The sequence below is a fragment of the Carcharhinus amblyrhynchos genome, chromosome 5, assembly GCF_965287045.1.
Source record: "Carcharhinus amblyrhynchos chromosome 5, sCarAmb.v2.hapA, whole genome shotgun sequence".
Lineage (NCBI taxonomy): Eukaryota > Metazoa > Chordata > Chondrichthyes > Carcharhiniformes > Carcharhinidae > Carcharhinus > Carcharhinus amblyrhynchos.
In genome coordinates this window covers 44,314,283-44,328,303 of record NC_137328.1, presented here as the reverse complement: position 1 = coordinate 44,328,303, position 14,021 = coordinate 44,314,283, and the positions used below count along the sequence as shown (strand labels likewise).

Sequence of the window (14,021 nt, the reverse complement as noted above, 5' to 3'; positions counted from 1 at the left end):
GCACAGGTATAATATTGGCATCCACCCAACAACTTGGAAAATTTTGCAGGTATGTGTCCAGTCCACAAAAAAGCAAGACTAATCTAACCTGGCTAATTACTGTCCTATCAGTCTACTCTCAATCATTTCAAAGCCATGGAAAGTATCAGTGGTGATGTCAACATGGTATTAACCTGCTGACCGATGCTGAGTTTGGATTTTGTCAGAGGGACTTGGCTGTAGACCTCATCACGTTCTTGGCCGAACCATGGACAAAAGAGTTGACTTTCGGAGAACGGCTGCCCTTGACACTAAGGCACCATTTGATTGAGTGGGACACCAAAGAGCACAATTGAACTCAATGGGAAAAAGGAAAATCCCTTCAATGATTGGAATCCACAGTGGTTATCCCTACAGCCTCACAATTCCAGGGATCTAGGTTTGATTCCTCGCTTGGGTCAGTGTCTGAGGAGTCTGCACGTTCCCCCGTATCTGCGGGTTTCCTCCGAGTACTCCAGTTTCCTCCCACAGTCCAAAAGCGTGCTGGTTAGTTGCATTGGCCATACTAACTTCTCCCTCAGTATACCCAAACAGGCAGCGGAGTGTGACAGCTACGGGATTTTCACTGTAACTTCATTGCAATGTTAATGTAAGCTGACTTGCGACAATAATAAAATAACTTCTAAATAACATTTTATCAAACAGAAAGGAACAAAGATGTTGAGGATCAATATCTCTGCCTCAGACAAACTTTGCAGCAGTTCCTCAGGATAGTGCTGTAGATCCTATCATCTTCTGCTGCTTCATCAATGAACTTCCCTCCAACTTAAAGTCAAAAGTGGGGATGTTCACTGGTGATCACAGCTCCTCAAATACTTTGTCTATGCCTGCACGCCTGAACAACATTCTGCTCTAGGCTTATAAATGACCACACATGTGCCAGACAATGACCATCTCCGACAAAAGAAATCTCTCTTTTGATGTTCACTGGCTCTGAATGCCCTACCATCAATATTTTGGGCTTCTCATTGATCAAAAGTGGAGCAGATATATAAATATAGCTGGAGGAGCAAGTCAGAGGTCAGGAATTCTGTGACAAGTAACTTGATCCTACCAAACCATCTATAAGGCACCAGTCAAGAATGTGATTGAACATTCTGCAGTGCAACTCCAACAACACTTAAGAAACTCAATACTATCCAGAACAAAGCAGCCTGCATGATTAATGCCCAATCCACCACCTGAGTGTTCACTTCCTCCAAAGATTGTTGACAGTGCCAGCAATATGTACCACATACAAGATGCACTGCAGCACTCTCCAACACGCCTTAATCAGCATCTTCTGAACCCTTGACCTCTAAGCAATTAGGAGAACAAGGGAACATGCAAGGAAATACAACCACTTGCAAGTTACCCTCAAAGTCTCGTACTATACTGACTTGGGAGTATAATGACTGTTCTCTTAACTGCTGGCAATTCAAAATCCAGTGACCCTTTTTGCTATCAACACTGGGCAATCTCACACCAGATTGACTTCAGTAGTTCAAAAAAACAGTTCATCCTGCCTTTTCACAGGTAATTAAGGATGGGAAGTAAATTCTGGCTTTACCTTGATGCTTACATTCCATGAATTATTTTTTGCAAAAATCTGCCTGAACTCTCATTTTCATGGAATTTTATATTTGAGCCTTGAATGTTTCCATTTCATGTTCTACCTCCAAGTGTATATTTGTTCATGTGAAATTGTTTCTGCTTTATTTCTGTCAACTCTCTTAATCTGTATGTATTCTTTGAAACTCACTTTACAATTCCCCTTGGTGTTTCCAAAAGTGCCTTATGTTTGATAACATGCTTCCTTTGTCCTGGACAACAATTCAACTCTTAACCTCCAGGGCATTGTAAACTGGGGAGATCCCCACATAAGGACTGCACACCAATTGTCCAGAAATTTCAAACTTCCATGGGACAATTGCCCTACAATCAGAACTATCAGAAACTCTAATTTAAGTTGCAAATTTCGGATGGATCCGACTGCTTTACAGCAATACTTGTGTATAAAAAGTTAAAATTAAAACCACTTTTAACTCTTGGATAAATATACTTCTGACTCTATCCTGACACCCATTGGAATTTGATCCCTCCACTCCCTGATTACTCATATGACCCCTGGCTGATGGCCATCTTATTCCACCCCCTTACAGCCAGTGCTACAAAAAGGGGGCCATGTCTTCCTTACCCTTAACAGCCTCAAAGTCACTGCATGCAGCTATGTTTCAGGGTCAGTAACTAGCAGCGGGATGGCTGTGACTGCTGCTCAGTGCAACTTATGGCCCAGCATTATTTGGAAGTATCGAACTTATCAATGAGCCCAGACACACAATACATCCATTCCTTCTTCAAATAACAACCTTTAGTTTTAAATTCTTGTATCTTGTCCATCACCTATTATTTTTCATTCCTGTTGCTATGTTTTCTCTTAATCCACAGCACTCATTTTTTGAAATTACTCCCATTATAAAACATCTTGCTGAGTGCTGAAAATCCATATGTGACATTTGCTGTCTGCCTCCCTTTTCATGTGTTCAATTCATCACTTCAATAACAAGCTTCTAAATTTGTCAATCATGATTTGCTTTTAACAAATACATTTTGGCTGCCCTTGATTAAACCATCCATGTCTAAATGTTCAGTAATTTTATTTTGTATTCTGGATTTTAAATATTTTGCTGGAGCTGTCCTGGCCCACATTCACCTCCAACTAACATGATTAGAAAGCTGGCTGATCGACAGGTTTTTTTTTTGGCTGTTTGTGCAGCCACTGTCATATACAATTTTTTGGCTGTGTTTATCTACATGTCTGGATTGCATATCAGAAAATAATTACTTGGATGTAAATGAGTTTGGGACATATTGACGGATGGAACCAACCACTAGATCTTGTGCCAGAGTTAGTTGCCCCCCTAGTCAGCCTGTTTCACCACAGCCAAAACATTGGCATCTACCCAAACAAGCAGAAGATTGCTCCTATTCATAAAATGCAGGATCAGTTTAATGTGTCCAATTACTGCCCTATCTGCCTGCGCCCAATCATCATTAAAGAAAGTCCTGGCTGCCACTATGAAGTAGTATATCCTCACCAGTAATCAGTTTCCTTTTATGCTGAGTTTTTGGGTTCTGCCAGAACCACTGTTACCATAACTTTGACCCCAGCATGGATGCCAGACCTTCTGGAGGGATGGTTTGTTGATAATGCGGCAATGTTTGTTCCTCTGATAATGAAGAAGCTCATGCCAGCTTACATACAACTATAATGTTCAGGCTTGGTCTGACAAATGGCAGGTAACATGTTTCCTACCCAGTGCCAAACTACTATCTCAAACAAGAGAAAGTCCTCTCGTCTCCCCATGATCTTTAGCCATTACCAAACTGCCACCAAGCATCTTGGTTGGGGGATCATATGAATCAGAAGCTGAATTGGACCACTGTATTGACATTTGGTGCAAGCGGAGGTTCAGACATTTAAAAAAAAAAGATATTATCCTACATAAAATTAAGTCAAAACATTTCATGCCCAAAATAGTCATTATACATTGATGTAAAATGACATTGATGCAAAATGACTATTTGAGGAATTTAAAACAATTGTGCATGGCTTGTACATATAATGGAAATAGCACAAAGTTAAAGTTGAAATTTTTTGAACTGCTCATTCATGGAAATGCCCAACTTTAGAAGTTAGTAGAATGTTTTTCTTTAATTAGAAGAAGCTGTACATTTTGAAATAATTTCTTTAAAATCATTTTGAGGATGCTGTTTCTAACCATTGTGCAAATAAAGTTGAGGAAATTGTTAAAAACTTAAATACATTAAGAACTTTAGCACTCTATTCTGCTTTTGTGGCTGTTGCTTGTACTCTTCATTTTCCAGAATTAAAATATGACATGCTTTATATAATGAATTGACAAAGAGCCTTGCAGACTTTAGCCCCTCTGGTACTGTTATTAGCAAACTATTTAGCTGGTTGCTATTTTGACTTGCAGCTGTATTATATTGATGAGTCATTTTTGTTTTATTTATTTACATACACCACTGATACCACTTAACAAGCGTTAAAAGATCCTGAGTATTCTGCAAACCATTTTTGATGAAAATTGAGTTTTTTCACACTAATTGCTCGACATAAAGATCAAATCTGTATATATTTTATCAGTCCAACTTCCAGATTTTACTCTTATTCCCAGTCATTGGGAACTGTCTACATAACCAAATGGTATTCATGTAACATCTTAAACCTTGAAATGCCAGGGCAATAAATTCATTGGCATTGTAACTCTGACTTAAAATCTGTCTCTAATTTGAACTTTCTGTAATATTTAGAAATTGAATAACTGTTTTGGAAGCAGTAATAAATTAAATATTTTTCCTCCCTTTTAGTACTTTATCCAATTGGGTATATGAGTTTGATAAGTGGGCTCCATCTGTTGTGAAGATTTCTTACAAGGTTAGTTTTTCTGTCTTAGATATTAAAGAAGTGTTGTGATTTTCCTGTTGCTTTTCTGCATACAAGTTTTATAGTACTCATTTACTTCTGAATAGTTAATGTTATGGTGCGTTATTTGGCATTTCGGGCAAATATTACATTGTCCTTTTCCAGATCCAAATAAAAATGAGCATTCGGCTGATATTTTTGTCAAGAGACTTTATTTTTATTTAATTAAAACCGTAACAGGAATTTACATTTGTTTGAGCAATGCAACCATTTGCATACTGGTGTATTTAAAAGTTAGTTATTATACATTAGTTTTTTTGCGTTTTGCACTGAACAGGTTGAAAACTGGCATGGCACTGGGAGGAGATCCTACTGATAAATGTGGACTGAACTACCATGAGTAAACATATTGGAATAGTTTAACTGGAAAGTTATTTCTAAAGCTTTTAGAAGCAATCTATGTATTTTTATTCTAAAGAAACTAATTAGTGAAAGGTAACTTAGTATTTCTGCAGCTGTAAATATGTTGTAATTTTGCACTAACGTTAAGTTTCTCTTATGTAAACTTGACAGCTTACCATAGAAAAACTGGTAAATACCTGTTGCTATGTTATGGTAACATAACTCTCATTATGTCTAAGGGTACGCCAGCTCTCCGACGGTCATTTATTCCGCAGTTGCGCAGTGGAAAATTCAATGTTCTTCTAACCACGTATGAATACATTATTAAGGACAAACATGTGCTTGCTAAGGTAAGATCAGTTTCTACATATTTGACAAATTATTCACAAGTTGTAAGTAGCAGGTTATCTTAAGCTATCGTACAATTGTTATGATAGTGATTGTCATAAAATAACCATGATGCTATTTTTCTTTCAATTTTATAAAATTAATTTTCTTTCATGATGAGATTTCAAACTTAATCAGTTTTAGAATTGTATGCATCATTTACTTGGAATTTCAGGTAAAGCAATTAAGAATGAAGGTTTCTAACAAAATTCATAACTTTAATTATTTGATGATTTTGTTTGTAAAAGAAAAAATGCTAACCAGACTAAGATTTTCCCATTGAGTGCTGCAGCTGTATTAATGTACAGTTGTCGGATAGCGTAATTTAACCTTTTGTAGAATTTGTGACATATATTTTGATTCACCAGATGTTCCCTCTGTTGTAGCTTCGATGGAAATACATGATTGTAGATGAAGGTCATCGTATGAAGAATCACCATTGTAAACTGACCCAGGTGCTGAATACTCACTATGTTGCACCTCGTCGTGTCCTTTTGACTGGAACTCCACTACAGAACAAACTTCCTGAACTTTGGGCCCTTCTCAACTTTCTTTTGCCTACTATCTTCAAAAGCTGCAGCACCTTTGAACAGTGGTTTAATGCTCCATTTGCCATGACTGGAGAAAGGGTAAAGATCATACCGCTAGCAGTTTTACAGTTGCGTTTTAAAATAAAGCTTAAGAAATCCAAACATATATAATTGCATGGTAGTACTAAGGTTGGAGTGTTACGGAAAAAAGAGACGCGTGGTTGAAGCTTTTTGTCTTGCATTCATCAGAACAGATTGGCAAGAATACCAAATCTCAAAGGGAACAACATTTTATTACCATTGGGAAGACGATGCTGATTCGTTGGCCAGTGGACTCTCAGCACCCTATTCTCATGTAGTACAAGTGTTCCCTTTGAGATTTGATATTCTTGCACATCTGTCCTAATGAGTGCAAGACAAAAAGCTTTGACACCATGTTTGTTTATTTTTGGTAATACTCAAATATAAACATGCAAAAACGTCCAGTTCAGTTACACTGCATGTATATAATCTATCCTTGTATATTATTGGGGAAATGTGAGATTTTTTTTCTCTGCATTGAAATATTGCTGTACGAATTCAGAGGCACATGGACTCTGTTTTGAAATTAACTGTGACATTGATAACACTTTTCAACTTCTGAAGTGAAAACTGGGGAAGAGGTTGGTCTGTATAGTAAAGATTAACTTATTCAAAAACCCCTCGCTGTCTTCAGTTTATTAAACTTGTTTTATCTGCCACCCATTGTTAGACAATTATTAATGAGGAACTTTAATAAAACCACAAAGGAACAATCTTATTGTGAAAGAAATGGGGGAGCTGTGAATCAGGGCTACCAAAGTTGTGAAGCCCTTTCATACAGAGACTAAACAGAATCTGAATTTGGCAGGTATTTTAAAAAACGTTTTCCCTTCCTTGCTATCTCAGAGCACTGAACTGAGGTTAAACATTATCCTATAGATTGGAAGCCACCTTGTACTGCACTCAACTAGCCATGCAATATAAGAAATAGGAGCAGGAGTAGGCCATCTAGCCCTTCGAGCCTGCCCCGCCATTCAATAAGATCATGGCTGATCTGTCGTGGCTCAGTTCCACTTTCCTGCCCTCTCCCCATAACCCTTAATCCCCTCGCTTATCAAAAACCCATCAACCCGCGTCTTAAAAATATTTAGCGAGGCAGCCTCCACCACTTCAACGGGCAGAGAATTCCAGAGATTCACCACCCTTTGAGTGAAGAAGTTCCTCCTCAACTCCGTTCTAAACCGCACCCCCCTTTATCTTGAGGCTGTGCCCCCTAGTCCTACTGTCTTTTTTGAGCGGGAAGAGCCTCTCCACCTCTATCCTATCCATCCCATTCATCATCTTATACGTCTCAATGAGATCTCCCCTCATTCTTCTAAACTCTAACGAGTACAAGCCTAGTTTATTCAGCCTCTCCTCATAGCTCAACCCCCTCAACTCCGGCATCAGCCTAGTAAACCTCCTCTGCACTCCCTCCAAGGCCAAAATATCTTTGCGCAGGTGCGGCGCCCAAAACTGCACACACTACTCCAGCTGCGGCCTCACCAGTGCCCTATACAGCTGCAGTAAGACCTCCCTACTTTTATATTCAATCCCCCTCGCTATGAAGGCCAGCATCCCATTCGCCTTCCTGACCACCTGCTGCACCTGCAAGCTGGGTCGAGTTGGCATTGCTGTTTATGACTAGGGAAACAAAGCTAAAACCTGATCCTCTTTCATCCGGTATTTACATCGAGAGCAAACGTTAAGAATAGGAGAATATAATGTTCTCCACCCAAGGCTAGTGTGCCAAAGCTAATTGCTGTAACTTAGTAGAAACAGCTAAATGAGCAAAGACCAGGGATTAAACTTGGTACCATCTGTCTTTTGTACTTAATGTACTGCATGATGCATCTATCCAAATTAAAATGAGATGTTGAGTGCAGGATATGTTTTGATAACCTTCATGCGCCGGAGCGTGGCGACTTCTTGCGAGCTGCCACCAGGATACCCTCCAATTCTATCTTTTACGCTCATTCTGTACTGCTAAAACTGTACTCTAACTCTCTTAAACTCTGGTGTTATATTAAGTTGATCTTTCTATGACTGTAACATTGTAATATTGACTGTAATATTCTGCATTCTCTTCTATGTACTCAATGAACAATACGCTTTGTATAGCGTGCAAGAAACAGTACTTTTCACTGTATACCAATACATGTGACAAACCAAATCGCATATATTTTCTTGAAGAGGTTGCTCTGTTAATAGTAACAGAAAACTTTAGTTTACAAAAATAATAAACTTTATAAGCTAGATGCTAGATACCTGATTTGCTCTCCTTTTCTCACCTTTTTTTTCAACTTAATATAACAGGTAATTTCATGAATATTCCATCCAACTGGTTGATGTGTTTTTTTTTTAATGCTATTGTTTTCCCAGGTGAAGGAAGCCTTGGTGTTGTTTTAACCTTTTTTTGTTTTAAGTTAAAATGTACTGGATATCCTTTTAAGAAGGGCAAGTAACCAAAAAATATATGTTCTGGATTGTTTGCTTGCAGGTGGACCTAAATGAAGAGGAAACTATTCTGATCATTCGTCGTCTTCACAAAGTGCTGCGTCCTTTCCTTCTACGAAGGCTGAAAAAGGAAGTGGAATCTCAGTTGCCAGAGAAGGTTGTAACATTTTCTATAAAGCCTTCAAGAAATTCAGAATTAATAATTTATAAGTAAAACTTTCACACCTAGATTTAACCAATAAAATTGCTTTAATGTAGCTCCTACGAGGTTGTTGACATTTTTATTTAAGTCACCTCCTTAATTTGTCCTTACAGACTGCTGCCCCCTCCTGAACCTTCTTTTTCTCCAAAGTTCTGAATCATGTCCCTTTTTAAATGCTGTAAATTATTGTCACAATTCCACATTTGAACATGGAAGTAGCCATTCAACTTCCTCAAATCTGTTCTGCCATTCAGATCGATCACGACTAATCTGTACTGCAACATCCCGCTTTGTTTTTTAAACTTTGAATACCCTTGCCTACCAAAAATTAATGAAGCTCAAAATTGACATTTTCAGTTGACCTAGCCCAAACAACCTTTTGGCACGAGAGTTCCAGATTTCCAGGTTTCAAATGTAAGCCTGAATGGCCTAATTCTAATTTTAAGGTTGTGCTCCCTTGTTTCGGAATCCCCAGGAAATAGCGCAAATAAAAAAAACAAGCAAATTTTTAAATCGCCCTAAGTACTTCAAGCCTATTCTGTGCAACTGTCACTCATAATTTAAGCCTTTTAGCCCCAGTATCATTCTAACAAATGTGTTGTACCCCTTCTAAGGTTAATCTTGTCTTCCTGAGAAGCAGCAACCTAATCTGAATGCTGCACTCTGAATGGGATCTAATCAGAGCTTTGTACAGCATAACTTCCATCCTTTTTATAGTTCAGCACCCCTCTGCCACAGCACTGAAATGGGCCTAATCAAAATCAAATGGCATCCCCTGACTGAGAGTGTTACACATTTCCTCCTCATCCTATTCAAAACTTCTCCCAACCTTTTTAGTTTTGTTGGCCAACCCATCCTTCTTCAGTACTTATGCATCATTATCACTTGTGTTTGGCTCCATTCTTACCTGTCTAATCAAGCTGAGCATCTCTAGTAATTCTTGTCATTCCGTCCCACAATGCTATCTCTGGAATCTCTCAAAGATCTACCTTGATCTCTTTCCCCTTATTCGTATTGTACATCTTGACAACAATATCCAAAGACATTAATTCAGGTCAGTGACCTTATTGTCACTAAATATCCGCTATCTACATTCAATGGATTGCCAGTTGGCCAGAAACTGAACTGGGCTAGCCATGTAAATATTATGGTTACGAGAATAGGTCAGAGGCTGAGAATTCTATGGTGACTAACTTGTCACCTGATTCCAAGGCCTGTCCACCATCTACAAGGCACAAGTCAGGAGTGTGGTGGAATATCCTCTACTCACCTGGATGAATGTAGCTGCAACAACACTCAAGAAGCTCACCATTATCCAGGTCAAAGTAGTCCACTTTATTGGCACCCATCCACCACTTTGAACATTCTTTTCCTCCACCAACAGCGCACAGTGGCTGTGGTGTGTATCATCTACAAGATGAACTGCAGCAACTTCTCAAGGCTTTTTTGACAGCACCTTTCAAACCTCCAACCTCTACTGCCCAAAAGTGGATGCTTGGGAACAGTATCATCTGCAAGATCCCCTCAGCCACCATGACTGTGCCAAAATCCTGGAACTCCCTTCCTAACAGATCTCTCATGGACTGCAGCAGTTCAAAGAAATGTCTCACCAACACCATCTCAATGTCAGTTAGAGATGGGCAACAAATGCTGGCCTACCCAGCAATGCCCACATCCCATACCTCATCACTACCTTGATTATTACACTGTTTCTCCAACATTTGATCATAGATGAGCTGCAATTTTGCTCCAGTTAAACATTGGGAAAATCAAACTTGTAGTTCTGCTTTACATGAATTGTGTACCCTCATTAATGATACCATATGCTGCTGTGGTTACTGTCTCTGGTTGAACCATACACTGCCAGCTTGACATCCTATTTGACCTGTGCTGTGCTGCTAATGCCACTTCTCCTCCATATATAATGACTGACCATTTCCAACATTGCCTACCTTTGCTCTGTTTACTATTGAAATTCTCATTTGGCTTTGTCATCTATAAGCTCAATTGTCTTATTAATCTCCTTGCTAGCCTCTCATCCTTCTGCCACAGACCTGTCTTAAAAAGAAACTTCAATTCATTCACATCTAAGTTGTCCTATTTCCTAAAGCTTGAAATGCTCATCCATTTTTTAAATTCCTTTGTGGTATCTCCTTTCCCTATTTGTAACCTCCTCCAATCTTAACAACCCTCTGAAAATAAGATATTGCTCTGGGCCTATTGGGGTCCCCCACTCCCTGTCCTTCCATTAGTAACTGGGCTTTCACTTTCTAGACTTTGTGCTCTGGCATTTTCTCTTAACGTTGTCTGCCTCAATCTATTTTAAGACCTCCCCTTAAAACTTAGAATTTGACCAAGCTTTTGTCATTTTGCTGCACGAAAGAAGCAACTAAGGCATCAATTTTTATCTAACGATACCTGTGTGACCTTTTCATGTTGCGTAAGTGCAAGTTGTTATGATTTTCTGAATTCTATTGCTAGTTATGTGTATCTAAAACCACTTTGCATGGCCAAATAAGGCTTGCGTTGCGTGGAATTTGTGATGCTGTTCATGATGTAACAGTAATTTGCATAATCTTTGCATTACTTTGTTTAAAGAGTGAGTGCTTTAGAAAGCATTATAGCAGGAACATTGCTCAATAGTCAGTGGTTGCTGGAATGAAAATGTGTCTCATGGTGTTTTAGATCCTTTGCTCATTTGTTCCTGCAGCCTGATTAGGGTGCAATGTTCATAGACTAAAAGGTAGAATAAACTGAACAGCAGAAATCGGAGACAGGTTGTTTTTGATACCAGAAATATTATTCTTGTATCATGTTAAATATTCTTGCTGGTTTGATTTCAAATGTGCTTAATGCAAATCAATAGTTCAAAACTTGATTTGATCGTTTTTAATTTTCACTCCCATTATCCCAACCCCAAAATGATCAGTTAATTTCTTATTCATTAGTGTATTACTGACGCTCCTGTTCCAGTGAAGAAAATTTGTCATTAGTGTGTCCAATACTAGCTCATTAAATTTAAATATCAACTGCTATCATTCACCAGTGTACATTTAATAGTCGAAGGAAGTATTGGGGTAACTTTGTATCTGTATCTGACATTTCAGGATTTTTTTCTGCCATGTTTATTCACCTGATTTAATTGACACGAATGTCAGGCAATGACCATCACCAATAAAAGACACTCTAAACACCACCCCTTGACATTCAATGATGTTACCATCACTGAATCCCCCGCCGTCACCATAATTGGGATTACCATTGACCAGAAACCCAACTGAACTCGTCACATAAACACATTGACTAGAAAAGCAGGTCAGAGGCTAGGAATACTGTGGCAAGTAACTCCCCTCCTGATTCCCCAAAGCCTATCCATTGTCTACAAGGCACAAGTCAGGAGTATGATGGAATACTCCCCACTTGCCTGGATGGCTGCAGCTCCAACAACAGTCAAGAAGCTGGATACCATCCCGGACAAAGCAGCTCGCTTGATTGACGCCACGTCTACAAACATCCACTCCCTCCACTACCAATGCTCAATAGCAGCAGTGTGTAGTATCTACAAGATGCACTATAGCACTTCACCAAAAATCCTTAGACAGTGCCTTCCAAACCCACGACCACTTCCATCTAGAAGGACAAGGGCAGCAGCTATGTGGGAACACCACTACCTGCAAATTTCCCTCCAAGCTACTCACCATCCTGACTTGGAAATATATATTGCCGTTCCTTCGCAGTCGCTCGGTCAAAATCCTGGAATTTCCTCCCCAATGGCATTGTGGGTCAACCCACAGCACATGGACTGCAGTGATTTAAGAAGGTGGCTCACCACTACCTTAAGAGCAACTAGGAATGGGCAATAAATGCTGGCCCCACAGTGACGTCTGTGAACCACGAATGAATAAAAAAATGAATAATATCAATTCACTTTTTTTCTGACACTCCATTGCCAAGATGTAAAATCCCTTAGTTGTAGATTTAATAGAGTGGGAGAAATGCATTTGTGCAGCACTAATTCTAGTCAACTCACCAGGACAGGTAGAGCCATGGCCCACCTGACTTTCTTCATTAATTTACACAGCATCAGTAGAAGTGGTTATGTGTGAACAAATTTCTTCCTCAAAGACCTAATTTGCAAAAACTGGTCTTAATTAGAGTTTAGGTTTATCTCTAGTTGCTAGCTCATTTAACATAAATATTTTTTCATCTGTTATAGATCTGTGTTTCATATTGTTTTTGTGTAATAACAAATTAAATTTTATTTTCAGGTTGAGTATGTCATCAAATGTGACATGTCTTCTCTACAGAAGATTCTATACCGCCACATGCAAGCTAAAGGAATTCTTCTAACAGATGGTTCTGAGAAAGACAAGAAGGTAGGGATGTAAGAAATGATTTGCCAAGAACAATGTCTTGGATTATGTTCCATATCATATTTGAGCTTACACCTCTGGGACATTTATATATCATGAAACAATTTATATCTTGCGCCTGAGCTTCTTTAATGCTTGTCTTTTGGTTTGGGTGATTTCTTTTTGGAGGCTGCCCTGCTTGTTCTGTACCTGAGATTAATTGATTTAGTTTATTTGATTTGCATGGGAAAAAAAGGGAGCTCTTTGAAACAACTATCCAATTAGTTTTCCTCTTTCTCCCTCAAATCGCTGTGACTTTTTTTTTTCCCTTTTCAAACATTGAATCTGCTTTTGAAAGTCCCTACTGGTTCTGTTTCCATCACTTGCGAAGTTTCAAGTAGTGCAATCCAGAACAACACAAACTCCCTTGTATTCGCATCCTTAACATATTAAAACATTCCAAGCTGCTTCACAGGAGCATTATCAAACAAAGTTTTACATCAAGTCACATAATATATTAGCATGTATGGCCTTAGCCAAAGCAGTAGGTTTTAAGGACGAAAAAGAGTTGGAAAGGTTTAGTTAAGGAATTAAGAATTTAGGACTTATGCAGCTGAAGGCATGGCCTTCAATGCAAAAGCAATTAAAAAATCAAGGATATTTGAGGATCGAGTTGGATGAGTGCAGATATCTTGGAAGGTTGTAGGGCTGGAGGAGATTACGGAGTTTGGGACTGGGTGAGAATACAAAAGGCTTTGAAAATAAGTATGTGAATGTTAAAATCACAGCATTGCTTAATCAGGTACTAATGTAGGTCAGCTAATATGGTGATTGATGAACAGGACTTGGTATGAGCTAGGACATAGGCCACAGGATGTTGGATGAGTTTACAGAAAATAGATCATCGGAGGCCATCCAGGAATGCACTGGAACAGTCAAGTGAAAATTTCTCTCCCATGTTGTGACATTATTGAGTGTCTCCCAGGTCAAAATCCATTGCAGAATGACTTTTATCATCTGCTCCAGTAATAATGCAATGTCTTCTTTTAAGGGATGCAAGCTGGCTTTAACTGGTGCTGTCCTTTCACGACTTTTTTTTGCTGAGATGTGTAACTAATCAATGTGGTTAGCACTTTCTGGGTGTTGCAATCATGTTACAGTAA

At 38.9% G+C, this 14,021-nt stretch overlaps 1 protein-coding gene across 4 annotated transcripts in view; it reads left to right on the top strand.

The window, feature by feature from the left end:
• smarca2 (SWI/SNF related BAF chromatin remodeling complex subunit ATPase 2) overlaps positions 1 to 14,021 on the top strand; it is a 143,833-nt gene that overhangs the window by 74,041 nt on the left and 55,771 nt on the right. For all 4 annotated transcript variants that reach the window (XM_080188714.1, XM_080188711.1, XM_080188713.1 and 1 more), the window contains exons 17-21: positions 4,414 to 4,480; positions 5,110 to 5,220; positions 5,644 to 5,886; positions 8,348 to 8,461; positions 12,775 to 12,882. In XM_080188714.1, coding sequence (XP_080044840.1) covers positions 4,414 to 4,480; positions 5,110 to 5,220; positions 5,644 to 5,886; positions 8,348 to 8,461; positions 12,775 to 12,882 — 643 coding nt within the window. The remainder of the gene's footprint in view (positions 1 to 4,413; positions 4,481 to 5,109; positions 5,221 to 5,643; positions 5,887 to 8,347; positions 8,462 to 12,774; positions 12,883 to 14,021) is intronic.